This window comes from Syngnathoides biaculeatus, chromosome 9 (assembly GCF_019802595.1).
Source record: "Syngnathoides biaculeatus isolate LvHL_M chromosome 9, ASM1980259v1, whole genome shotgun sequence".
NCBI lineage: Eukaryota > Metazoa > Chordata > Actinopteri > Syngnathiformes > Syngnathidae > Syngnathoides > Syngnathoides biaculeatus.
The window spans coordinates 12,994,227-13,020,710 of NC_084648.1; the positions used below are offsets into that span (position 1 = coordinate 12,994,227).

A 26,484-nucleotide genomic window follows, 5' to 3' on the forward strand; every position below is an offset into this window, starting at 1 on the left:
ACATGTTAATCTTTGGTAAACCTCTCCCCGACAGACTTTTTTATTTTTCTAATATGCATTGTTCTCAGTCCATTGCGTTTTTTAAAAAAGAAAATAAATCATCAGTCACACAGAGGTTTACTGAAGTTCAACATGTGGCCGCAACACGCTTCCGTGTACAGGGGCTGAAGCCTATCCCAGCGGTTTATTTTCTTTTTTTTAAATACGCATTGGACTGAAAACAGAGACTCATTTGAGAACTGTGCATATTTAAAAAAAAAAAAAAGGCTGTCACATAGAGGTTTATCGAAATTTAATGTGTGGCAGCAATACGCTTCCGCATCCACGAGCCGTCAACCCGTTGTCTTTTTTTTTCCCCCAATCATAGTTAATGAAGCGAATTTGTGTTAAACCAGAGGTCCTTTATTTAAATATTAGTGTTTGTATTGAAAAAAATCTGAGTGGCTCCATCGCTATGTGGGTTTTTCTTGATTGAGAACAGATCCAGCGACAAAGTATTTGTATGCACCCAGACTTTACTACGCTTTCAAAGTCTTCCGTGTAAATCTGGACGACTTACTCAGCAGATCCACGTGTAGATCCAGTTGTCCTAGACAAGCGGAAGCGGGTTAACAGTCCAATATCTTAAAAAAAAAAATCGACTTTGGCATTAAATATGGCTCCTCTAGGGCGAGTGTCCCTCATTTTTCCCCACATACCTTCGTTTATTATCACCCGCTAAACGTTTAACGGTATCGGACAAAACTCTGGGCGTCGTGCTATAAAATGTATTTTTGCGTCATCTCCAATCGACTCAGCCTTAAGAATAGTTTGTTTGACCGACACTTCCGGCCAGTGACGTGATTTGGGCGACGTAGGTGCACGAGCTCTATACGATCTTTTAAAAAGTGAATTTTATATCTGTCTCCTTTAAGTTTCCACAAAAGCGGGTCAAAAATACCCTTTAACATCGTCCGCTACCCGCATTCACATTTTAGTGCCTGTTTGAAAGGAATCCGAATGGAACGATTCAGAAATGTGACAATTTAATTCAGATTTTAACATTTTTAGGCCATGGCTCGACTCAATCGAGAAAATAAGACAATAGCGTCTGATGCAGTCTTTGAGATGATATCTTAAATGTTCAATTCATTTTGGTTTGGTAGCGAGAACGAATGTTGCAATAAAGTTTTGTTGCTATTCTTGTTTTGTTGTTGAGGACAAAAAATGGCAGTGCAATAAAATTTGGGAAAGGTCATTTCGACAAGGTGTCGTCAATTATCATCAATATAATTGTTGCGTCCACGATCGTAGCTTTTCAACGTACACCTCGGCATGCTCTGGCTGACCTGTTAGCTCGGGTTTCGGGAGCTTTGTTGAAACTTCGGCGGAGTATCAAGCTGAGGTGATTTAAAAAGTGATGCGGAATTAGCTACGTTTCCGTCAGAAAGGTAAGTTTATCATATTGCATATTGTTACCCCGGCATCTGTCCATTATCTGAGCTGCTTATCCTCACAAGGGTCATGGGAGTGCTGGAGCCTATCCCAGCTATCTTCGGGCAGGAGGCGGGATAGGCGTATTCTAAAAACAGCACAGGTCGCAAATTATTATCATTATTTGTGCTTTAAATTTTGAATCTCACTTACGTTAATGTGGAAAGTCGTGTGAGTTAGAAATATAAATAAAGAAAATAAATAAATGTACACAGTGAGAGTTTGTCAATTGGTTCTTGTGACATGTTTAGTGAAAGCAAGTTACATTATGTAAAAATGTACATCATATACACAAAGCCAATACTCATACAGTTTCAGAAATTTTGTCCCGCAGAATCTTCCGCACCGCAACCGGGTCGGCCCGCCCTTTGGTCTCCCTCTGAACCGAACCCATCAGCTTGTTCAGAACTTTCTCGTTGCCCGCCCGGAAGGCCTGCACCTGTACGCAACAACAGAAATGATCAAAACAAATGATAATCTTTTTTAAATAAGAGATGTAAATGTTGTTTTTTTTAATCATATTAAGCATCACAAAAAGTAAAATTTTCCCCGACGTCAATTTAATGTCAAAGCGTCACGAAGTTGACAAGATGGCGGCCCCTGACCTCGCGCGGATGCGAGTCCAGAACCCTGGCGCAGATGGCGTGCAGCTGCGCCGTGTCACTGACGAGGCCCAAGTCCTGCTCGTGGATGATCTGATCCGCCGTCTTTGCACCCGAACACCTCCACATCTCCCGGAACACCTGAGACGTCGACACGCACGCGTGAAGATTGCGAACCGCCTCAGTGTGTGTGTGAGGGGCGTGAGTACGGACCTGCTTGGCCACTGAAGAGGAGATTCTTCCTTCTTCCAGGATCTCCAGCAGCTGGGCCATGGAGGAGGGGGGGATGCGGCTGAAATTGCGGCAAAAATTGGCACGTTCACTCTTCATTCTTGGAACTAAATTTGGACTTGGCAGAGCCGCGCTATTGAGTCTCAATTTGAAATGAAAAAAAAATCGAGCTACGTTGCATTCTCAATGGCCTTTTAGCTTAATGCTACCATATTATGAAAAATCCCATTGATGCGCTAACAGCATCAATCGCCACACTTTATAGGAGCAGCAAATGCGATACAGATAATGTGACAATAGTGACCAGCAAATATTCATTATTCTCTCTGAAAAATGACATTAGAGTATCTTCCTGAGTAAGTCACAATCGTAGTAGTACAATTCCTTTTTTGGTCAGCGTCTGCATGAGTATACAGTATTATACTCCCTCCTGGTGGCCAAGGTGGGCACACCAGAAGGAACAGCACAACAAAATGAATTGCGGCATGAACTAATGATGCAAAAACCTGTTACATTATTTACATTCATATTATTACTCTAGTACCATAATTTCCAGTCTATAAGCCGCGACTTTTCACACGCTTTCTGTGGCTTATGCTGTGATGCGGCTAATTTGTGCCTTTTTTTTCTCGAGCGGAAAAAGTAAGAGTGAGACCAAAGGAGTGTGCCGAGGAAGCGACTTTTTTAACCGGCCCTGTTAGCGCTGTGCTAGCATGTTGCTGCTGTGTTATCGCTGCGTCTCAGCGATTTTTACTGGTATGTTTTTTTTTTTTTTTTTTTTTTTAAACGGCTCTACTACAGTGCGCTAGCATGTTTCTGCTGTGTTACTGCCGCATCTCAGACATTTAGGTATGTTTTTTTTTTTTTTACCGGCTCTGTTAGTGCTGTGCTACTCAGTTGCTACTGTTGAGCTGCCACGGCTGTTTTTTTTTTTTTTAATCTGTATGTTTTGTTTTTTACCTTTTTTAAACAGCTCTGTTCATGCTAGTGTGTTGTTGCTATGTTAAGCAAAGGTAAGGTGTTAAAACATTGAATCTTTCTTTTTAAATATCTCGTGTTTCAATGTTGGTTTCAATGTGGGCACCTGCGGCTTTTACACTTATGCATGTACCAAATGGTATTTCCTTTACAAATATACTGGGTGAGGTTTGCAATCCGGTGCCCTCTGTAGGATGGAAATTACGGTATATTATGGAGTGCTGTTTTTTATTTCACTCCAAAAATGCTGAACACATTAATGGAATTTCCATTTATTTCAATGGAGAAAGATGATTTGAGGTGTTTTGCAGTATAAGCGTGGTCACGGACCGAATTCAACTTACTCTTAACTCTTAAGACAACGCTGTATTTCCAACGGGGAGCGCACGCATTTAGTATTTTACACGACATCGGTGCCACTCATCGAGGATGTTTGGTCCGCCCGCGTCACCTTTGGCTGACGTTCAAATCTTGTTGTTTGAGGAGGGCCAGCAGCTCGTTGGTCACCCAGCCAATCACCTTCCTGGGCTCCCGCCTGGTGGCCTTCAGCACACTCTCAAAGTATTCCACCAGGCCTTCCTCGTTCTGCGCCACATAACAACAACAGACATTCATTATTTAACCGTCGGACCAATTTTATTTATTTGAGTATTTAGTTATTTTTGTGAGGCTTCTGTCCCTTCACTGCTTGCACTAACAACATGGGTGCAAACAGAGAGGAGAAACTTCACAAAAGTAGCCGGTTTCATGATAAACCTGTTTTGAATAATGACAGTAATCTTGATATTTCTATGAGCTGCATGCTTTTTTTTTTTTTTTATTATTATTGAAATTTGATTAAATTTTTTTTTAATATACTTTCTGTCATGTCTTTTATGTTGATGCCATTGCTGGGAGATTGGTAACATGCCCCAAAATTTATTAAAAAATTATCATCTGAGCTAAAAATGAAAAAACTCCTACATGAAATGTTTTTCTCTTCTGCAACATGTCAATCGTTGGAGGGTTGTACGGGGTATTTGCGCCCCCTTGTGGCCTTCTTCTGAAGCGGTGAAGAGCGTGAGTGTCCGGGGAATGACGGGAAATGGAAATTACACTGACTGTAAACATAGCGAGGAAAATTATTGCCCTCTCTTCCTGTTGCTGTGGCTCGAGCAGCCGGGACCTGTTTAAAGGTTGAAGCCAGTTCTAGCTGGGCCCAACATCAGACTGAGAGAATTTTTTTTTTTAAGTTAGGATTTGAACTTTACCGATTTCCCGAATGCCTGAGGCAATTCTAAAATATTCACGGGCAAGCTCGCTCAACGTAACATTCCAAATCGGGTGAGGGTGTGAAAAAAAAAAATATTGTATGTAAGGACCTCACAATCTTCACGATATTGCAGAATTGAAAAGTGCCTCGATATGGTCATGGCCTTGTCTCAGAATGAAATGTGAAATTGTGCTTGAAATGTAGATTTGTGTGGCACGGTAGTTCAGCTGGCATAGCGTTGGCCTCACAGTTCTGAGGACCCGGGTTCGATCTCGCCCTCGCCTGTGTGCAGTCTGCATGTTCTCCCCGTGCCAGTGTGGGTTTTCTCTGTCACTCCGGGTTCCTCCCGCATCCCAAAAACGTGCAAAATTAATTGCACACTCTAAATTGCCCCCAGGTGCGATTGTGAGTGCGGCTGTTTGTCTCGATGTGCCCTGCGATTGCCTGGCAACCAGTCCAGGGTGTACCCCGCCTCCTGCCCCTTGACAGCTGGGATAGGCTCCAGTACTCTCCGCGACCCTCGTGAGGATAAGTGGCAAAAAGAAAACGGATGTAGATTTGTGCCATCTCTACAAAGCCAAGTCGCCTATCCAGGCTGCCTGAGGGCTTCACTTCCTCATTTGAGTTTAAACGCAGCCGATTGGATGCGCAACCCATGTGATCATGTGGTGTCCACTAAGATATAGAAAATATTTGAATGTACTTGTCCGAACGGGGCAAGCAACAGTTCCAGGGGTCTGATAGTGGTACTGACCAGCAGGGTGAAGCCGTGCTCGGGCCGGATGTCGTACGTCTTCACCAGCCGGTCTCTCCTCACGCCGGGCAGCTCGGGCAGCTCGGCCCGCAGACTCTGCACCACCACCGCCCGCCGGATGTCGGCGCCTGAGGGAACGCGGGAAGGGTCTTCGTAGACTATCAGCGGGGGAAGGTTGGGCTCGGGCATGAACCTGAAGGAGCGCAAACGCGTCACGCGATGAAGGTTCCGATTGAGTGGACGGAACATTAGGTACACCTGCTCGAGCCAAGGCCGAACACAAACACAAACACAACTCACTTGCTAACTCGGCAACTGACTGACCCATTAACTTCAGAACCAGCCTGATCAATTAATTCCTGAACTATTTTGCCTGTAAAAGTTACAATTTTAGATCTGATTCTCATATTGGATCGGAGGTGTACCTAATGCTGCATCCAGCAGAGGCAGCTAGTTTTCACCTGTAGTCCTGAAGACCCTCTTTGTCCCTCATGGGCACGGTCGTCCTAAAAAAAAACAAAAACAAGATGAATACAAAGAATGCACCTCATTGATCGTGAAAATGTCTCCATCCCCTCGCTTGAAGCCCGTAGTGTGCGTTCCTGGGCTCGGGTGCGCCATTCATTCAAGTTTCCAAATTGGAAGGACTCCTGGGTCAAGACGGAGACGGGAAAGCGAAGAAACTCCCATTCGTCATCGTGAGTCTGACAGTAAGGAACCTGCCGCTGATCCTGCTCTTACCCGGATTTGGAGTCGTAGGCGCGGGTCTCGTTGTGCACGCCGCCTCCTCGGCGCAGGACATCTCTCTGTCGCTGGATCTCGTAGTCTGGTCGTGAAACGTGAAGCGCATTATTCATGTAGGTTTTAAGAACTCATGCTGGAGAATGGACAGGAACTTTCCAATTTGATATATCAATTGTGCTCAATAGGATTGCGGGTGGACACCTGGCATGGGCGCCAGTGCTCCCCGCGACCCTTGTGAGGATAAGTGGCTAAGAAAATGGATGGGTGGAAGGATTGTGGGTGAGCTGCCATAAAAAACAATCACAATCCCTTCCATCCATCCATTTTCTTCGCCGCTTATCCTCACGAGGGTCGCGGGGAGCACTGGCGCCCATGCCAGGTGTCAACGGGCAGGAGGCGGGGTACACCCTGAACTGATTGCCAGCCAATCGCAGGGCACATACAGACACAGCCGCACTTCCAATCACACCTATGGGCAATTTAGAGTGTCCAATTAATGCTGCACGTTTTTGGGATGTGGGAGGAAACCGGAGTGCCTGGAAGAAAACCCACTCAGGCACGGGGAGAACATGCAAACTCCACACAGGCGGGTCGGGATTGAACCCGGGACCTCAGAACTGTGAGGCCAACGCTTTACCATCTGCGCCCACCATGACGCCCAATCACAATCCCATTCATTAAAATGATTATTAAATTGTACAGATTATTGGGCAGATTAATGATGGCATTTTTGGGGGGTCATTTTGCTTATATCACAAAAATTGGACAGTAGTACAGGGGTGTGTAGACTTTATATTCGCCCCACAATGCCACCACTACTCAAATCGATACTTGAATTCAGAGGCAATCTGTAAAAAATATCAGCAACCTATATGCTAACGGGGTTGTCATAATTACAAGAAATATTTGCATGAAAAACACCTTTGAACCATGAATATAAAACAATAAAATGAAAAGCAGTAAGTAAGGTCCTGACTTCCAGCGCTCCTCTTACTAGTTGATCACGTCACATTGGTAACCGCAAAACCGTGTACGCTAACCGAGGACCTCCGTGCAAGGCATCACTTACCGATGGCCCTGGCCAGGTATCGAACGCTGTTGATGTTCTTCACCTCCGTCCTGACGCCCAGCGGCTCGCCCGGTCTGTGCACCGACACGTTGGCGTCCACCCTCAGCTGGCCCTCTGCGGACGAGTCACTTTGATCCATTTTCGGGAGGGGGCAGCATACATGAACTCAAGCATACAAACATGCAACTGATAATTCATGCCCATCATTTTCTAATATAGAGCTCGTGCACGTGACGTCAGCGTTTTCACGGCGCCATATTGCCGGTCAAAAAAAGCTGCTCGACATTGTGGGGGATGTTGAACCGGAGCAGAATATTCAAAATGCACACACCCAACGTATTTAAAAAAAGAAAATAAACCATCGGTCACACAGAGGTTTACGTAGGTTAACGTGTGGCTGCAACACGCTTCGTGTACGGAGGAGCAGACCATCCTATTTTTTTTTTTTATGCATTATTCTCAACTGAACCAACTTGGCATCGTAAGTACTTCTTGGGAAACGCTACGGAGGAGCCGACTCGCTTGTCCTTTTTTGTTTTTCCAATCATAAGTTAATGAATGCGTGTTTGTGTAAAACCAGGGGTCAATTACTTAAATATTGGTATTTGTATTGAATACTAGCTGAAAAGATCAATGAATTGCGGCAAAGGTTAACATGTAGCCGAACACACTTCCGCGTTCACGAGCAGTGTCCCCGTTGACAACAGATCCGGCAACAAAGTATTTGTATGCGTCCAGACTTTTCTAGGCTTTCAAACTCTTCCGTGTAAATCTCGACGACTTACTCACCGTATCCATGTCTAGGATTAGGGTATGTAACCCCCGCAATGGAGGGGCGGGGCATTCTGCATTTACTGCATACGGTGGCGACCCCTAACGGGACAAGCCGAAATAAATAGATACATACATAAAGTGTTCTTATTTCATATATTGGCTGACACATCAGTTATTGGCTGATATATATATATATATATATAATATCTTTTTTTCAACCCCAATATAGATAACGGCATGTGTCCCAATGGGCTGGTTCTACTCTCAATGATTTGTAGTGACTTGTCATTTTTTTTTCAAGACTGATACCGGATCGAGAAAGCAAAGTGAGCGTCATACCCGCCATGTTTCCTTTGCAGGTACGGAGAGCCTGCAAGATGAGCTGAAGTTCCCTGATGGCCGCCGCCGCCTCCTCGCCGCACGTCATGTCGGGCTCCATCACCAGCTCCATCAGGCCCACACCTGATTGTGTGACATCACCAGGCTTCAACGCCCCTTCGCTCGGGGCAAAGGGGGCCCGACCCCAAACGGGGGGGGGGGGGCCTCTCACCCGCTCTGTTGAGGTCGACGAGCGTCTGGCCGCGGGCGTCGTCGTGCAGGCTCTTGCCGCTGTCCTGCTCCAGCTGGATCTGCTTAATGCGGACCTTTTTGCGGAGCACCTGGTTCCTTTTCTCGCCGGCCAGGAGGCTGTAGCTCAGCACCCCGCCCACCGCCACGGGCCGCCGGTGCTGCGTGATCTGGTAGCCTGCCTGGCGCCAAATGTACAAAATAGCTTCAAAAGTCACACGAGATGTGAAAATCCATAGTTGCATTTCAGGATGGTTTTTTTTTTTTTTTAATTGTGCAATTGTTCACAAAGTAAAACAAAATACATTTCTTAAGAAACCTCATCGAGTCACACCTTTAAATAAAGTTCTGGATGGCTAATTTAAGTGCCAAAATGCCCTCATATGATGACAACCCCAAAATTTTTTGGCGTGGAATATCACCTGCAAAAAGTCACACGAGATGTGAAAATTCATAGTTCCATTTCAGGATGTTTTTTTTTTTTTTTTTTTTAAATCGTGCAATTTTTCACAAAGTAAAACAAAATACATTTCTTAAGAAAGTTTAACGCTAGCGCTGCCGCGCTAATGCTAGCGCCGCCACACTAACCCTAGCGCGCTAATAGGGCCGGTTAAAAAAAAAAAAAAAAAAACAAAAAAACATAGCGGTAAAAATCACTGAAACACGGCAGTAACACGCTAGCACAGCGCTAACAGCGCCAGACCGGTAAAAGTCACTTCCTCTGCACATATATTCCACCGGTCTCGCCCTTACCTTTTCCGCTCGAGCGCCCCCTTGAGGCCAGTAGAAGAAAAAAAAATGCACAAATTGCGCAAACCGCAGGGTTGAAAGCGTGGGAAGAAAGTCGCGGCTTGTAGGCCGGAAATTACGGTAATTCCCTTCCATAACCCCCATTTGAGAATTCAGTTCACATGGCCTCATAAGATCATCCAAAGACTAAAAACCGTGACCTAATGACTAAGTTTGGTGCAGATGACCTTGACTGGGCTGCACACTCATGACCTCAACAGATTTTGGATGAATTCCGACTGACGGCGAGGCCTTCTGGTCCAAAAATACATTTCACTCTGACCGTGTGCAGTGCGTCACTAAAAGTTTCACTTTTTTGAATTATTATTATTTCATTTATTAAGATGTATCTGTATAGTACCACATATGCTAATCATGCTATTTTTGCAGCAACTATCTTTGATGTGAATGAGCCAAAAGACAAATTTCAAGGTTCAAATTCAACTTGGAAAAAAAACTTGTAGTTACACTTTGATTTCAAGGCCTCAACGAAGGCTTTCTGGATCGACAAATATTTTGTCAATACATCCTTGTGAGATGACAATGGTGCATACAAAAAAAAAAAAAAATGTTTTTGGATCGAAATAATCAAATGTCACCAACTTTTAAACCACACACGTCATGCTTTTGGTGTCAAGACTTTAAAAAACCCATTCGTGGACAGCGTCCCATTTTTGGGACATCATGATTTTCACGCATTATAACCTTCAGTATATCAAAATATTGAAGTGTTTTAATCAGAAGCCATAATTTGGTGTCAGGAGAGGATAACTCATCGGTCAAAGTTAGCGCGGCGTTATTTCCCTTTCCTTCCTGACCCAACATGGCCGCCTCAAGTACACGCGGAGCGTTTTCCGAAAGAAGAAAGGCAGAAAGGTCAGTATGCAACAAAGTTTGTCTTCAAAACATTAATCCAACAGTATTATTAATGCGTAATTGTCATTCTAGAATAAGAATTAATTAATAAACATATCTCTAGTATGTACCACTTCACAGAACTGACAACATACCCGTCCCAGTTTTGGGACGCTGCCCGTGAGAGGGTACATCTTTTTTGGCCCTTTGTTTTATGCGTTAAACGAAAAAGAAGTGTTATTTCCTTCATTGTGGCCTGCTCGGAGACTTTTACCTCCATAAGGCAAAAAATTGCCACTTTGCCCATAAATGGGTTAACCTCAAGGTGTAAAATCAATAGTAAGAAAGTCAAACGTATACTTGCAAATTAACAAAAAAAGAGCCACAGTCACCCCTCGGATTAAAAGATTTGAGGAGATGACGCAAGGACCAAATGTTGAGGTTTTTCTCTTAAAATAGACTCCAATTATCCACTTTGTGCCAACAGGGGGCAGTCAAACCAAAGTGGAAACACTCCAAAGTGACAAACTTGACTGTTGCTGAACTCAATTCACAAACAGCAGAAGCAAACAAAAATGTCCTCTTTTGCCCCCCTCCCTTGTATAAATTGCATACCCACTCTCATTACTGCTCTCCTTTTAGCCTCCGTCACAAGTTGGCAAATATATGTCAATTCATTAAATAATGAGCACCAGTTTAACTTCCAAGCTTAAAAAAAATAATAACGTTAATAATATAGTAAGAATGAAAAGGAAATAAATTATGCAAATCATAGCCCGGCTCCATCCATTCATTAAAATGCACCAGGCAAGTGTTGCGTATTTTCCCCTTCTCGAGGTTTTCATTTTTCAGCCTGAAAATCGGGAGAGTAATAAATATTTCATCCGCTCGCCGTATTCCTCGCGCCGGCCCCTCGGTGCGTACAACTGCCCCGCGTTGCCGTGGCAACCCGATCGTATAAGATGACTCACGCTCCATGAGCAAGGCGGGACTGAAGCGAAGCGGTGGGCTTTCACGAGCAGAATGGCCTGGCTACTAATAAAAATGGGGGAAAAAAATGTTTTTTTTTTTTTTTTACGGTTCTGTCAGAACCTGGACCCAAATCCAACGGCAGATGCCTTTGCGATATGACACATATGGAGAACCTCTGCAAGGAGGAGTTCGTCAAATAGGTGCCAGGCTGATAAGATTTTGACACAAAAAGACTTCAATGATTTCATTCCAGCAAAATATGAAATTAATCAAGTCAATTGAACTACCCTCAATGGATTTTAGCTGAATATTTTAGACAAAAAAATCTTTTAAATGAGAAACAAATATTAGTTTTAGGATACACACACTGTGCTAGTGTGTGTGTATAAAATTTCATAAACTCTTACTCAATTTTATTTGGACGCTTGCATTTTTTAAATACATTTTATAACATTCTTTAAATGTTATACTCCTCGTTAAATTTGGGTATGTTTCATTCAAAACTGATGGTAAATTTGAGTGGTTCTGAAACTTTTTCAAACTGCCGCATACCCTGAAATCGGCAACGACGCAGGCTATCCAACCATCCATCCATTTTCTTAGCCGCTTATCCTCACAAGGGTTGCAGGAGTGCCAGAGCCTATCCCAGCTGTCCCTGGGCAGGAGGCGGGGTACACCCTGCACTGGTTGCCAGCCAATTGCAGGGCACATGGAGACAGACAACAGTCGCACTCACAATCACACCTTGGGGCAATTTAGAGTGTCCAATTAATGTTGCATGTTTTTGGGATGTGGGAGGAAACCGGAGTGCCCGGAGGAAACCCACGCTGGCATGGGGAGAACATGCAAACTCCACATAGGCGGGGCCGGGATCGAACCCAGGTCCTCAGAACTCTGAGGCCAACGCTTTACCAGCTGAGCCACTGTGTCCAATTTCAAATATTCTTATTCAATTTTATTTGGATATTTTTAAAATACATTTTATAATCCATCCATCCATCTATCCATCCATTTTCTTAGCCGCTTATCCTCACTAGTCATGGTTAGTGCTGGAGCCTATCCCAGCTGTCAAAGGGCAGGAGGCGGGGTACACCCTGAAGTGGTCGCCAGCCAATCACAGGGCACATTGAGACAGACACCCGCATTCGTAATCACACCTTGGGGCAATTTGGAGTGTCCAGTTCATGTTGCATGTTTTTAGGATGTGGGAGGAAACCGGAGTGCCCGGAAGAAACCCACAGAGGCACGGGGAGAACAGGCGGGTCTGGGAATGAACCCGGGATGTCAGAACTGTGAGGGCAACGCTTTCCACCTGATCCACTGTATCTGCAAATTTGATCATTTTCTTTAAATTTTACACTCTTAGTTACATTTGTATTTTTCCATTCAAAACAGTTCATACCACTGATGGCAAATTTGAGTGGCTCGGAAACTTTTCCAAACCCTGAAATCGGTAACGACACGGGCTAATCACAGTCAACCACATTTGGTCGGCGGAGCATTTAATGAGTCTGTCACAGAAAAGAAATGACCCCCAAATATGATACGAGCAAATGACCTGACATAAGACGATAGAACTGAAAACTTACAGGGAGATCAGCGTAGAAGTAGTGCTTCCTGTCAAAAAACGACTTCTCGTTGATTCGGCAGTTGAGGGCCAATCCCGTCATTACAGCTGCCTCAACGCATCGTCTGTTCAGGACCTGGCGAATCACAAATTGTGCTGATTATTCGGACCGACCGAAAGACGATCGTACGAGGAGGCTTGTGACTCAAGTCCTTACAGGTAATGTACCGGGCAAAGAGGCGTCGAAGAAAGACACGAGGGAGTTTGGAGGCGATAGGAAGTGGACGGCCGAGCCGGAGAACATTTTAGTGCAGGCTTGAATCTGGGCGTGGATCTCCAGGCCGACCACGCCCTCCAGCTGCGTGGAAACGCTGCACAGTAAAAATAAATAAATAAATAAAAGTCACAATATGATAACAACGTTGCAATGTATACACAACAAAAAGCCAGAACATTCAGTTCACACAATTAACATCTTGCAAGAAAAAGTTGCACTGTTGTGAGAAACAAATTGTAACAGAACAATCATAAAGTCTGAATATATTATTAGGAAAAAAGTCATATCACAAGGGTAATTTTGGATAGGTTACACAATTTTTAAAAATTAAATCGGAATATTAAACCAAATGCTTACAAGACTGAAGAGTCAAAAAGCACTGCTAAGATTAAAAAAAAAAAAAGTTGAAGCGTTAAGAGGAAAAAAATAGTAAGGTTAGAATGATAAAGTCATAATATTACAAGAATCAAGGTGTAATGTTAAGCAAATAAAGTCATAATGGTAGAGCAAAAATGTTGTACTAAGATGACAGAGTTGGGATGTTGTGAGAAAAAAGTTTGAGAATATACTTGAGTTAGTGGAATAAATCTGCAATGTTATAAGAAAAATACCAAAGTACCGTAACAATAATAACCATAAAATTACAAACATTTTTGAGAAAAAAATTAAAGTTAGTCAGAATATTACGGTAATGTTTCAATGCTATGAGAATAAAATCAAGTCCAAAAATAAAGTTGCAAAAGTAGGAGGAAAAAGTTTAACTTCATTAAAATAAAGTTTGATTTTTTTTTTAAGTATACGGTGGTAAAGGCATGACAAAAAATATGTAATGTCATGACAATAAACTTAAAAAAAAGTACTCAATACAACAAAAATGATCTTATATTTCAACAACAAAAAACGTAATATGAGGAAAAAAGGAGACACTCTACCCTCCCGAAAAAGGCACAAAACTACTATGATTATGAAGTGTCAATTTATGACCAGAAAATTGGTAAATAGTTATTAACATATAATCGTGACAACAGAAAAAAATAACGCGTTGTTACAAGGATAATGGGAGAAGAAGAGTCTAGAATCTGTCACTGCACAGTGTATATTATATTGAGAAAGTTGCCATATTTTCAGCAAACAACAACCCATAAATCGGGAAAGTTATGAGTGTAAAAAAAAAAACAGTTCAATAACGTTGCTATGGAAAGAGAAAATAGCTGTAAAATTTTGAGAATAAAGAATTGAAGGAAAAAAATTGTCGTTACAACTAAATAGTTAAATAGTTGAGAAATTATTTTAAAATTGAATAAAATAGTAAAGTTACGAGCTATTAACCAAAAATACTACAATGTTACCAAGATAAAGATGCAGAAAAAATGTTACGAGAAAAGGTTTGACATTTTGGTCAAGAGTAGCAATAATGATCCGGTGAAATCGCATTTTGATGTTTTCACTATGAAGGATATAATAAAAAGAAAAAGTGAATTTACGAGGGAAAGAAGACGTAGAACAACGTCGTAACTACGATCATAACATATTACAGACGGGCTAGCAGGTTAGTCACACCGCGAACATTTATTCCACTTTATCGACTTCACTAACCTTTTATTTGTGCTTTGCAACTGGTCGTGATATCGCGAAGATTCTACGTTAAATCCACGGACCGTACACGACGTATTGGGACACAATAAAAATGTTCTTTTTAGCATTTTGTAGCGGAGTCTTTTTGTAACACAGGAGGCTGCCATGTTGTTTGTGAAGGGCAGATACGTATGGGAATTGTAGTTTTATTATGGACGTAACTCACGCGAGAAGCTCGTGTTTAAACTACAGATCCCACGGTAGTGAAAATGACGTATTTCCGGGTCGGCGTTTGGCGGGACGAACTTTATCAACAAGACTCCTGAGGTGAGCCAAAGCAGCTTCAACATGATGGCCACAAACGGGAAAGCGTACAAAGACGGTCCGGTGAACGGAACCGCGCCGCCACACGCAGCAAACTCCACGGGGGGCCGCTTCACCTTCAGCCCGGAGCCGAGCGTGGAGGACATCCGTCGCATGCAGGCCGCGTTCACCGACGAGCGCGACTGGAACAAGTTCCACCAGCCCCGCAACCTGCTCCTGGCCATGGTGGGCGAGGTGGGCGAAGTCTCGGAGCTCTTCCAGTGGAAGGGCGAAGTGGCCGACGGCCTGCCCGACTGGAGCGACTCCGAGCGGGAGCAGCTCGCTCACGAGCTGAGCGACGTCTTCATCTACCTGGTGGAGCTGGCCGAGAAGTGCCGCGTGGACTTACCCCAAGCCGTGCTCCGCAAAATGGCTCTGAACAGACTCAAGTACCCCGCCAGCAAAGTGCACGGCTCGGCTAAGAAGTACACCGAATATAAAGACTGATTTTTAATTCCTATATTCGTTTTATTTGTACAATCTGGAATCGGTGGTGGTGGTGGCGGCGGCGGCAATCACATCTTGAATGCTCGGAAGGATCTACATGTTCAAAGTCACGTTCAGAAATGTGTTAATACTTTGAAAAGTATCTTTTTTTATTTACTTAGCTCAAGGAAACCCTTGAAAAAAAAATCGCACACTAACTTTACAGCGTCACTTCTTGTCATGGCATGTATGTAAAAGGCAACTTTGTTGTAACTCAACCAAAGTAAAGTTTTTGAAGTCACTCGTGTCTCGGGATTTCTCTTATCACATCTTTAGTGTTGATTCACTGCCACTATGACAATTTTTTTCTCCACTAGTAAAAGGCAATTTATTATTTATGAGGGATGGACTTCCATCTTTAAACTGCGTATGTTGGTAATTATTGTATGCGTGATTGGGTCAACACTGTTAAAGTGCCATCCACATAAAACACAAGAGCTGCACTGCCATAATTTCACAATCAGGTGGGGGCTGATAATGGCCCGCGGGCCACAGATTTGACATTTGTGGGTCTTCAATGAGCCCGACAATCATGCATGCTCACGGAATGTGGACTGAAATCAGGGTACCCAGAGTTCACGCAGCCAAGTTTCAAACCCAGAACCTTTCAATTGGGAGGCAGACGTGATAACCACTGTACACTGTGCTGCATTACTATTTTTACATATTTATGTATTTACTTTTGGCCACGTGAGCGCTGGTGCTGGCCTTTGCTAGACTGCACCAGTGGAGCGCTGCCTTGAGTTCCAGGTTTAATTCCTTCTGTGACCGCGCTCAAAACCTAAGATATCTGTGACGGTCACTCAAAACATCCGTCCATTTTCTTTACCGCTTATCCTCATCAAAGTGGGGTCGTGTGGCTGCTGCGATCGGACTCGGTAAAAGGCGCCTTTCTGCCCTGTCTGCTCTCATTTTGAGAACAGAACCGGAGAGGGGGGAAAAGCTCAATTTAGTGGCAAATTCTTCTTTTTGCTACTCAAGATTCTAGTCCGCCACGTTTTGCACTCAGGAGACCCCCCCCCCCCCCCACACTCTATTTGGGGCACCAAACGCATTTACTTGACGCTAGATGGCGAACGTTGTGGTGATGATAGTGGCCCGCATTGTACTTCAAATCCACTCTCTGAATGGCCTTCAAGGCTATCCTCATTCAAAGAAGACTGTTGCTACGAAGGACTGTTGCTAAGGAGGAGGAGGTGGGGGGGTCGCAAGTTCACCCAGACGCAACCGAAGGGGGGAGCCCTTTCCCCCCAACCGTTATTTCCAACCCCGACGCATCTGGCTTGGGAGAAAAGAAAAGGAAAAAAGTCTAGAACATGTTCAGAAAATGGGTCAGAGCAGGATAGGTGCTTGCTGGTTTTGTGCAGTTTTTCGTGGGCTGCGTCGCAAATATCGAGGCAGTATTTGCTGTGATTTGTTTTATTTTTACATACAGTAACGTCGCTGGGGTTGTTTCAAAGCGCTCTACCAATTTTGAGTTGAAGGCTGACCTCCCATTCAAAGTTTCCTTCAAATGTGTCTTTGTTTTCCAATCTTTGAAGGTTGCACGGCTACCTTATAAGCTGCATACGTACTTTGGAGCTCGCATTTGAAGGCCAATAATGTCAGCTATCCAATACAAAGGCGGTCCCAGTTTGAAAAACCCTTCAAAAGCAGCCTTCTTTTCCTGTTTTTCGAAGAATGTATCACTACTATTCATTGAGGCATTCTGTCGCCTTCAAAGGCTGCAATTGAAGTCCAATTATATTGTAATACAGTTTGATGGTATTCCCTGTTTGAAAGGTCCTGCTACAAATGCAGCTTTACTTTTATTCATTTTTACCCCTCAAGATTCAACACTGCTCTGTTTTGCAGTCTTTTAGACTTCGAGATGGGCTTCATTATTTGGAGACCACATTTGAAGGCTAGTGACATTCCAATCAAAAACTCCTTTAAAAGCGGACTTCTTATTAAACATGTCCTTCAAATGTATCCTTCTTTTCATATTTTTAAAAGATGCATTCCTAGCATTTGTCCGCAGCTACAATATTTAATACAAAGGCGGTCCCAATTTCAAAAGTCCTTCAGAACCAGCCGTCTTTTCGTGTTTCACGAAGAATGTATCACTGCTATTCGTTGTGGCATTCTGTCGCCTTCAAAGGCTGCAATTGACCCCTCCGTACAGGGCACTTAACCACGCCTCCTGAAGTGACGTCACGCCACGTGCGCTCACGTAAGACAAACAGTAAAAATGGCAAATACAATACAATATATTCTGAACTGAGACAGACTCCATGCTTCTGATTTCATTCAAATCAACGATATATTATAAATTCTAAATACAATACATTTTAACTGAGAGAGACGCCATGCTTCTGGTTTCATTCAATCATTCACACGTAGCAATGTTACGCTAGCGCAGAACATCTCATTCATTTATACGAGACGTGTATTAAAAATCGAATTTAGGGCATATCTTCGGGCAAACACAGTCTGGTTAAGCTTCGTCCGCGAGCCAGCAAGAAAGCGACACGTTTGTGCAGTCCGATCATCGCTAAATATCGCTCAACAAAGAATAAGTGTGGCATTCGTTCGCACGTAGCAATGTTATGCTAGCGCAGAACGTCTCATTCATTTATACGAGACGTGTATTAAAAATCAAATTTAGGGCATACCTTCGTGCAAACACCGTCTGGTTAAGCTTCTGGCCGCGAGCCAGCAAGAAATCAATAAGTTTGTGCAGTCCGATCATCGCTAAATATCGCTCAACAAAGAATAAGTGTGGCAATCGTTCACACGCAGCAGTGTTATGCTAGCGAAGAACTTCGAATTCATTTATACGAGACATCTATTGAAAATCAAATATAGGGCATACCTTCGTGCAAACATATGTGTTCCGGTTGATATTAGATGGATTTAGTTGATGATGCGGTCTTCCACAAAGTTTGATCCATCGAAGGCATTTTTCGTACTGGGTCTTCGGTTTTGGAAAGGGTACGAATCGAACTCCACCAACTAGCCTTTCAGGATACCTGTCGTCACTATTACAAAGTCCGTGACTACACCTCTTAACCATATTTTTTTGTTAAATAACCCAAATACGCGATAAAACGCTAACTAAACTTATACTGGACCATTCAATGTTGTCAGAGAAAATGGCGGGAGCAAAAACGGGCTTTGGTCTATGCAGATCTCTGGCCTCTGATTGGTCAGTGACGCGGATTGCGCAATATCCACGGAGGGGTCAATTGAAGTCCGATTATACTGTAATACTGTTTGACGGCATTCCCTGCTTGAAAGGTCCTGCTACAAATTCAGCTTTACTTTTATTTATTTTTACCCCTCAAGATTCAACACTGCTCTGTTTTGTAGTCTTTTAGACTTCAAGATGGGCTTCATTATTTGGAGGCTACATTTGAAGGGTAGTGACAGTCCAATCAAAAACTCCTTTAAAAGTGGACTTCTCATGTATTTTGAAAACTGTATCGCATATTCGAAGGCTGTATTTGAAGGCATGTTTGTGTTATATTGTACCATGAAGGCATGTCCTTCAAATGCAGACTTCTTTTAACTTTTCTTTTCAAGGATATATCAATACTATCGATAGCATCTTCCCATTTTCCAAGATTGACACATTTGAAGGATGATAATATTGGACTTCTTATTAATCATGTCCTTCAAATGTATCCTTCTTTTCATATTTTTAAAGAATGCATTCCTAGCATTTGTCCGCAGCTACAATATTTAATACAAAGGCGGTCCCAATTTGAAAAGTCCTTCAAAACCAGCCTTCTTTTCATGTTTCTCTAAGAATGTATCCCTGCTATTCGTTGAGGCATTCTGGAGCCTTCGAAGGCTGCAATTGAAGTCCAATTATATTGTAATACAGTTTGACGGTATTCCCTGCTTGAAAGGTCCTGCTACAAATGCAGATTTACTTTTATTTAGTTTTCCCCCTCAAGATTCAACACTGCTCTGTTTTGCAGTCTTTTTTACTTCAAGGTGAGTTCCATTATTTGGAAGCTACATTTGAAGGGTAGTGACAGTCCAATCAAAAATTCCTTTAAAAGTGGACTTCTCATGTATTTTGAAAACTGTATTGCTAATCCGGAGGCTGTGTTTGAAGGCATGTTTGTGTTATATTGTAGCGTGAAGGCGTGTCCTTCAAATGCAGGCTTCTTTTAACTTTTCTTTTCAAGGATATATCACTACTATCGAAAGCATCATCCCATCTTCCAAGATTGACACATTTGAAGGATGATAACATTGGACTGTGATTAAACATGTCCTTCAAATGTATTCTTCTTTTCATATTTTTAAAGGACGCATTCCTAGCATTTGTCCGCAGCCACATTTGAAGGTCGATTATTCCGAATTGTTGCGCAAAAGTCGTCCTAATTTGAAATCTCCCACAAATCACGAGGTGTTCGAGTCGCCTTCACGTTTGTCGCTTATATCGTCTGAGTATTACCCAAGTGGCCCCCTCCGCTTCATTATGGTCAATTCCTGCACCCCCCCCCCTACCCTTCCCCCACCCGCCTTAGGATTTCCATCAACAGCAGCCTCGTCCATTTCGTTCCAGCACAGCGACGAGCGCTGGCAGAAAACCCGACTTTGCCATTGTGATAAAGTGTGAAGCGGAAGCCAACCTGCCTCGGGCGCCTTTGACCACGCGTCCATTCGTCTCTCTGCATTTTTTTTTCTCGCCGGGTCATCACACGGTCGGCGCTTCTTGCTCCTTTCTTCTCCTCTGTTTGTTCCCTGCCAAAGAATTGTGGACCCTGGTTCTGCCTCATTTTGCAACGCTTCTTAGGAGAAAAGAAAAAAATACAATACCACAGAACGGCAGTCAAAACTATAAAACTACACCATGATTATGACCATTAGGCAACGTACTGTAAAATGCTCACAATGTCGCAAATTAATTTTTTTTTTTCATTTCATTTTTTTCATTATACGATTTTTTTTTTTACTTTTCATGAACTGAAAAATATACTAAAACGGTCTTAGATATACTTTAAATATTTTTAAAATGTTTTGTTTTTGAAATATGAATGTATTTTTGTGTAGTTTTTGCACCAAAAATTAAAGATAATTTGGTAAAAAAAATCAGTCGTCATAAGTATAATTTAATATTTGTGCAAGTATAGATTTATGAAAAATATAAGCATTATCTTAAAACATTGTTATTTTTAAAACGCAATATATATATATATAATGAAAAAAGGGATATTTTATTTTAAAGAACAAGCTCAATTTCAAATTCCAAGCATATTTGTTTTTCGCTGTTTAAAACCAGTGCAAATACTTTGTGTGTGTATAAAACCAAAACTCTACCTCAACAGAAAATGTTTTCAAGTAAATGTATTTTAAATATTTGTAAAAATAATATTTTTAGCAGTAACTTTTCTTTATTTCCATCGTCTACTAAAAACCTGAAATAGATGACAAAATATTTAATTGTTTCTTTTTTTTGGGTGTGGTTTTCACTACTACAGAGCCCCGAAAGGGAAACTTTCTCATTGCAATGAGAAAGTTTCTCATCACAATGAGAACATTTCTCATTACAACGAGAAACTTTTTTTTTTCAATGTCCCTTTAGGGGCTCCGTATAGACTGAAATCGAAATGGGTCTTTTCTACATGCACACATGCAATGGACCAGTTACTCATTACAATGAGAAGGTGTCTCATTACAATGAGAAACTTTTTTTTTTTTTTTTTTACAATGTCCCTTTAGGGGCTCCATACACTACCGCTAGGTCACACACACACACATTTGCTCTAGTACTTTTCTTGACTGTGTGTATGGCAGATTACATTGTCCATTGATGAGTTGCGCTTCTTGGCCACTCAAGGGTGCCCCCCCCCCTCCTGCACATACAATAATACCAAGGGGAGGTTTGGAAGCTGGCATGACAAAAGGGGCCCCCGCACATGTAGCTGGAGATAAATCAGCCTCTCATCAGGGACTTCAATCTCAGTGTGAACAGACATTGATGTGTGTCTGGGGCTGTTTTGGTCTAGCGGCTGATTCTTTGGAAGTGGGGGGGCAACTATAAATGTTAAACATCGTCACTGGAGGCGATAGCATCGCTGGTTGTTAACGGATATAAACGCTATCAGAGAACAAAGTGTGCATCTCGTTCAGCATGTGCGCTACTTATTTTATCACCGTATAGGGCTCCATATTTGGAGATGGAGCTGGTGAATTTCATGTGGGGGGGGGGCACAGATAGAGAGATAGTGAGCTTTGCGGGCGCATTAAAGTCATCGGCGATCATCACCGCATCATTCTGTATACCGTAATTCCCGGCCTACAGATACCATTTGGTACATACATACGTCGCAGCTGTGTAAAAGCCGCAAGTGCCCACTGCGCTAACATTAATGCTAGTGCCGCGCACGGGAATGGTTAAAACAAAATTATACCGGTAAAAATCACTGAGACATGGCAGTAACACAATGGCTCAGTGCGAACAGGGCTGGACCGGTAAAAGTCACGTCCTGGGAACATATATTCCAGCTTTCTCATTCAAAATTTTTCCGCTCGGATGCCCCTTGTGGCCGCTAGAAAAAAAATGCACAAATTAACCGCATCACTGCATAAACCGCAGGGTTGAAAACGTGAAATTACGGTACGAGCTCACGTTGGGTCTCGTGCACTAATAAATGCGCCGACATGTTCACAACCCTGCGCTCAAGTTGTCCGTTTACACAAAATCACAGTCGGATCCATGACAGGTTGGTGCCGGCCAATTTTCTTTGCACCGGTGTGTTTGTATTAATGAATGAGAATCAATTCTGAATAATGAGCTCAGGCACAAGGTGCTCCAATCTGCATATTCCATATTTCTCTTTAAAAGGAAGTGTAAAGTCCCTAAAAACGTTCAAAACTTAATTTCTGTCCTGTTTTGAAATGGTTCATATCAATGGAAAGCTTGCGAAACACAGATATTAGAAATAATAATTTGTCATTAATTCCACAGTTAAATACGTCACATCATAAAATGGGGGGGGGAGTAATAATTGAGAACTGAGCTTTGAACAAAACTGCAAAAAGTTGGATAATAGGTTGTGGAATGGTGTGGGGGGGGGTCACACCGGACAAAAAGCCAGGCTGCCGGGCACTGACACTCTTGCCAAGAGGCGGAGGCGCACCCCTCTCTATTCAAGGGGTACCACCGAGGGGGGGTCCATTCCCAGCACCAAAAACAAGCCAGATGGGACGGGAGAGGTCCAGAGTGCTTCGATTGTTCTGTTCTGGGTGTTTTTTTTTTTAAAAACCTTTTTGCAAGCCCCGTGTTTGAACGAGCACATTAGCTGCTTATGTGGATGGAGTTTTCTCCCACCAAGAAATCACCAAAACTGAATTAATTCATCAAACTGTCCATCCATTTTCTTAGCCACTTATCCTCACAAGGGTCGCAAGGAGTGCTGGAGCCTGTCCCGGCTGTCGACGGGCAGGAGGCGGGGTACACCCTGAGCTGGTTGCCAGTCAATCGCAGGGCATATCGAGACAAACAGCCGCACTCACAATCACACCTTGGGGCAATTTCGGGTGTCCAATTAATGTTGCGTGTTTTTGGGATGTGGGCGGAAACCCACACAGGCACGGGGAGAACATGCAAACTCCACACAGGCGGGGCCGGGATTGAACCTGGGACCTCAGAACTGTGAGGCTTTACCATCAAACTGTAATCGTCAAAAATAATTTTAGCACCTTTAGAGAAAAAAAAAAGTGAGACGACTTTTGGTGAGAGAAGCCAGGTCCAAACTGGGCAGTCAATCACATATGAAATGAGCTTCCAGCATCATAAAGCCACTCTTCAATTTCTCTGAGGAATGAGGATTATCAAAGTGAAATGTAGACTGCAGCATGTCGTCGTGTTCTCAAGGTTGCTCCGAGCCGAAGGGAACGAAAACAAATCTTCGTTAACTGATCTGAGCGGATGAGCGGATGAGCTGACTTCGTCCGTCAGTTCAAAACCAACAAACTAATTTAAGAGTTTAGCTACCTGGTCAAATGGTAATTTTCATTTCCTGGTTTGGGACAATCGACCTTTCTGATGGCGATCTTAAGCTCCGCCCCCTGAGCCATGTCCCACAAACTTCCAAAATGGCGACTGAGCAGAACGTGTTTGAATTCGATTCTCTATTGCGTATTCCAGATAATATTGGGGTATGTTTTTTGCCAAATGGGTCAGATTTGTCCAAGAGAGTTCCTCAGTCAGGTCCCAACTATTTCAACGCAAGGATACGTACACGGAATTAAGATTTCGGACGGAGCAGGACGCAATGTCAGAGTTACAGCGAAACGTTGGCGATCGATCAGAAAAAAAACTTTGACGCCTCGCAAACTTCATATTAAAATCAAGCCAGGGGTTAAGACAATGCGGCTATCTGACTGGCTATTATTGTACGAGTGATTGACAGTTCGGAAGGGTCGGTTAGTTGAGCTAAAAAAAAAAAAAAAAAAAATACCTTAATTTCCGGAATACAAGCCACGACTTTTTTCACACACTTTCAACCCTAGGCGCTAGTGTTAGTGCGGAGTTAGCGTTAGCACGGTGCTAGCGTTAGCACGGCGCTAGCGTTAGCGCACCTAGTTATAAGCCTCGGTACAGAGAAAGAGTTTAACGCTACGGCGCGTACCGAACCTGTAGGCCGGGAATTATAGTAGATCTTTATTACAAGAAAGCAAAACAAAGTAGACAGAAGTTTTCATATGTTATGTTCAGATGTCAGCTCATTGGCTCTTACCAAGTGTCCAATCACATTGGCGCTTCCGGCCTGCCCTGCTATGATAGGCTGTGATGTTTCAACCACCGCTGCTGCGACATTTCAACATAAAAAAGAAATCGTCTGACATAAAAGTCAACGGTGTGAGGAGTCAGGCGAGGATAAATGCAATCTCGCCGCGTAATTAAGTGACAAAATACCCCGACAACGCACACGGGGACCGGAAAGCGCTGAAATTAAATCAATAGTCCCAGCGCGCCAGGGCTTTTTGCATATCTCTTGCATATTTTTTGCACATTTTAAGGAAATTTGGGTCGCAGCCGGCTCTGCGGAAAATGTTTGGACGAATAGGAGATGAGCGGCTTTCTGAGCGGGTCCCTAATGAGCTTGATTCTGGGTTTTTGTTTATTTCACACGCAGCCTGGTTGAGTGTCGATTTATTCGTTTACGACCGACTGCGTGCTAGGATAAGGTAACCACGGTCACGAAATGAAAATAATGTTTAAATTGTTCATCTCGAAGCCGGCTGATGGGATACGGAAGTGGGAACTGGAAGGGTTTTGCAGCACGATACTGCCACCTAGTGGTGTTTCATAACAAAAGCTGTTTCCGGTCCACTTTCATCGGGGCCCAAGTGGGGGCAACAAATAGAGCAGTGGTGGTGAAAAAAAAAAAAAGTTTTGATGAAATTATAATGTGGCACTTTTGGAGCATTATTTCGTTAAATTGGGCAAAAAATACATTTGTAAAAATTTGGTGCATATGTGCCTACATTTTGTAATTAAATTTGGCATTTTCTTTAATTGTGCAAATTGGGGACAACTTGGGCAGTGGCCCACCACTGTTCGACATTTCTGTCAATTCTGTACTTATTTCTAAAATATTTGAAAGATATAAAAATTCCCTGCAAATTCCCTGCTAAAAAAATTCTATAGAAATTCTATAGAATTCTATAGAATTTGTACAAAAAAACTTCTTCTATAGAACTTTGGCTGTGATTTTCTATAGAATTTCTGCAGAACAATAGGATTTGGGTCCTACATTTCTATAATTTTTTAGAAATTATTTTGAAATGTTCTATAGAAATTTTTTTAGCAGGGTTCCACCACATCATTGAATTTATGGAGTTACTGTATTTTTTTAATTACTCTATTTTAAATTAAAGTTGAATACAGTTAGATATATAATACTTACTACTATTACTACTATACTACTACTTACTATTATTATTACTAGTATTATTACTACTACTATTTACTCAAGCAAGATTTAATCCAGACTTGGACAAATTCAGTTTAGTATTTCATCGAGAAATCTATTGTGAACTCCCCACATTTGTTATTTCACAATAAAATATTGCATTAGACAATTTTCTGCGTCAACACAAATTAGTAGAGGCGCCAAATGCGAGGCTAAATTTAAAAATAGCAGAATTATGAAGCTGTGGAGTTCCCAGTATGGATTACGCCATTCCAGTACTGGACTGGCCAGTGAGTTATTGTAATTTAAGTTTAGAATAATTGGTAATACCGGCGCAATAAAAATGGCAATCATGCCACCTGTAGGACAGGAGTATAAAATGAAGACTGTTATTATTTGGAAATGATTCCCCCCCCCCCCAAAGGGTTACAATTGCTTAAAGATGCCAGAAACAGTCTCCCTAAATTTTCTCAACTCACTTCAGCATAGTTCCTTAGTACCAAGATCCCATTAGATGGTGCGAAAGCACAGTATAAAGCTCCTCAACTGACTAAAACATAGTTCCTGGGTGCCAAGGAGCCACAACATGCTCCGAAAGAAATATTTGAAAAAAAAAAAAAATCTGCCAATAAGTAAAACACAAACACGTGAGGGAAGACTACCAAGAAGAGAATCGGACCCTCGCGTGACAAAACATCTCGGGTGCTCATTCAAGGTTGTGACACAGCAATGAACTCGTCATCACGCACGGCAGACAGACGAGCGGCAAGGAGCAGCATCCTGCCTTTTTGCTACCCCCGCCCCCGCCCCCACTCCCCATAATGGTGGCCATCTTCCCCCGGAGAGGCTCCATTAATTCAGGACGGAGGAGAGTGACATTGTGGCTTTAATGGCCGCTTTTATGGAGGACAATAAAAGGCTAAATACGCCTCCTTTTTTTTTTTTTTAGGGATGTTGTTTTCGACCAAAGTCACACACAACCTCCCGAAGACCTAACAGGTGATTCATTGCACGCAGACACGCTGTAGTACTATATATACACACGCACAGTGAAAAAAAATAAGTATTTGAACACCCGGCTATAGGAGGGGTTTGAAATTTTTCATCGTAGGTGCGTGTCCACTGTGAGAGAGATCATCTAAAAAGAAAAATTCAGAAATCACAATGTATGATTTTTATTTAACGATTTATATGTATGATACAGCTCCAAACAAGTATTTGAACACCTGAGAAAAA

General features: G+C 42.6%; 2 protein-coding genes across 4 annotated transcripts; one reads left to right on the plus strand and one right to left on the minus strand.

Moving 5' to 3' along the window:
- Positions 1 to 123: 123 nt before the first annotated feature.
- On the minus strand, positions 124 to 14,737 carry gatb (glutamyl-tRNA(Gln) amidotransferase, subunit B). Of its 3 annotated transcripts, XR_009796360.1 has the most exons (15): positions 14,501 to 14,737; positions 12,845 to 12,998; positions 12,650 to 12,763; positions 8,428 to 8,626; positions 8,217 to 8,339; positions 7,893 to 7,976; positions 7,104 to 7,217; positions 6,032 to 6,116; positions 5,752 to 5,796; positions 5,291 to 5,483; positions 3,736 to 3,869; positions 2,289 to 2,367; positions 2,079 to 2,216; positions 1,459 to 1,912; positions 124 to 1,379 (listed from the first exon to the last, which is right to left on the minus strand). XR_009796360.1 is itself a non-coding variant. In XM_061829475.1 (14 exons), the coding sequence occupies exons 1-14, from the start codon at positions 14,644 to 14,646 to the stop codon at positions 1,778 to 1,780; spliced, it is 1,743 nt and encodes a 580-aa protein (XP_061685459.1). In that variant the 5' UTR covers positions 14,647 to 14,737; the 3' UTR covers positions 1,329 to 1,777. The 3 variants fall into 3 exon arrangements, 2 of the variants coding, with proteins under 2 accessions (XP_061685459.1, XP_061685460.1); XM_061829475.1 differs by having other exon boundaries at positions 1,329 to 1,912; XM_061829476.1 differs by lacking the exon at positions 7,893 to 7,976 and having other exon boundaries at positions 1,329 to 1,912; positions 14,501 to 14,717.
- On the plus strand, positions 14,734 to 15,569 carry dctpp1 (dCTP pyrophosphatase 1). Its single transcript, XM_061829477.1, has one exon. The coding sequence runs from the start codon at positions 14,828 to 14,830 to the stop codon at positions 15,287 to 15,289; it is 462 nt and encodes a 153-aa protein (XP_061685461.1). The 5' UTR covers positions 14,734 to 14,827; the 3' UTR covers positions 15,290 to 15,569.
- The last annotated feature ends 10,915 nt before the right edge of the window (positions 15,570 to 26,484 follow it).

Excerpts from the sequence above, each read along its gene's own strand:
- dctpp1 (XM_061829477.1), top strand. The coding sequence starts at position 14,828 with ATGATGGCCACAAACGGGAAAGCGTACAAAGACGGTCCGGTGAACGGA.
- gatb (XM_061829475.1), bottom strand. The coding sequence starts at position 14,646 with ATGGCAGCCTCCTGTGTTACAAAAAGACTCCGCTACAAAATGCTAAAA. Across the intron at positions 12,999-14,500 it reads TTGCAAAGCACAAATAAAAG|CGTTTCCACGCAGCTGGAGG; the intron begins GTTAGTGAAGTC and ends TTTACTGTGCAG. Across the intron at positions 5,484-5,751 it reads GAGGGTCTTCAGGACTACAG|GTTCATGCCCGAGCCCAACC; the intron begins GTGAAAACTAGC and ends GCGCTCCTTCAG.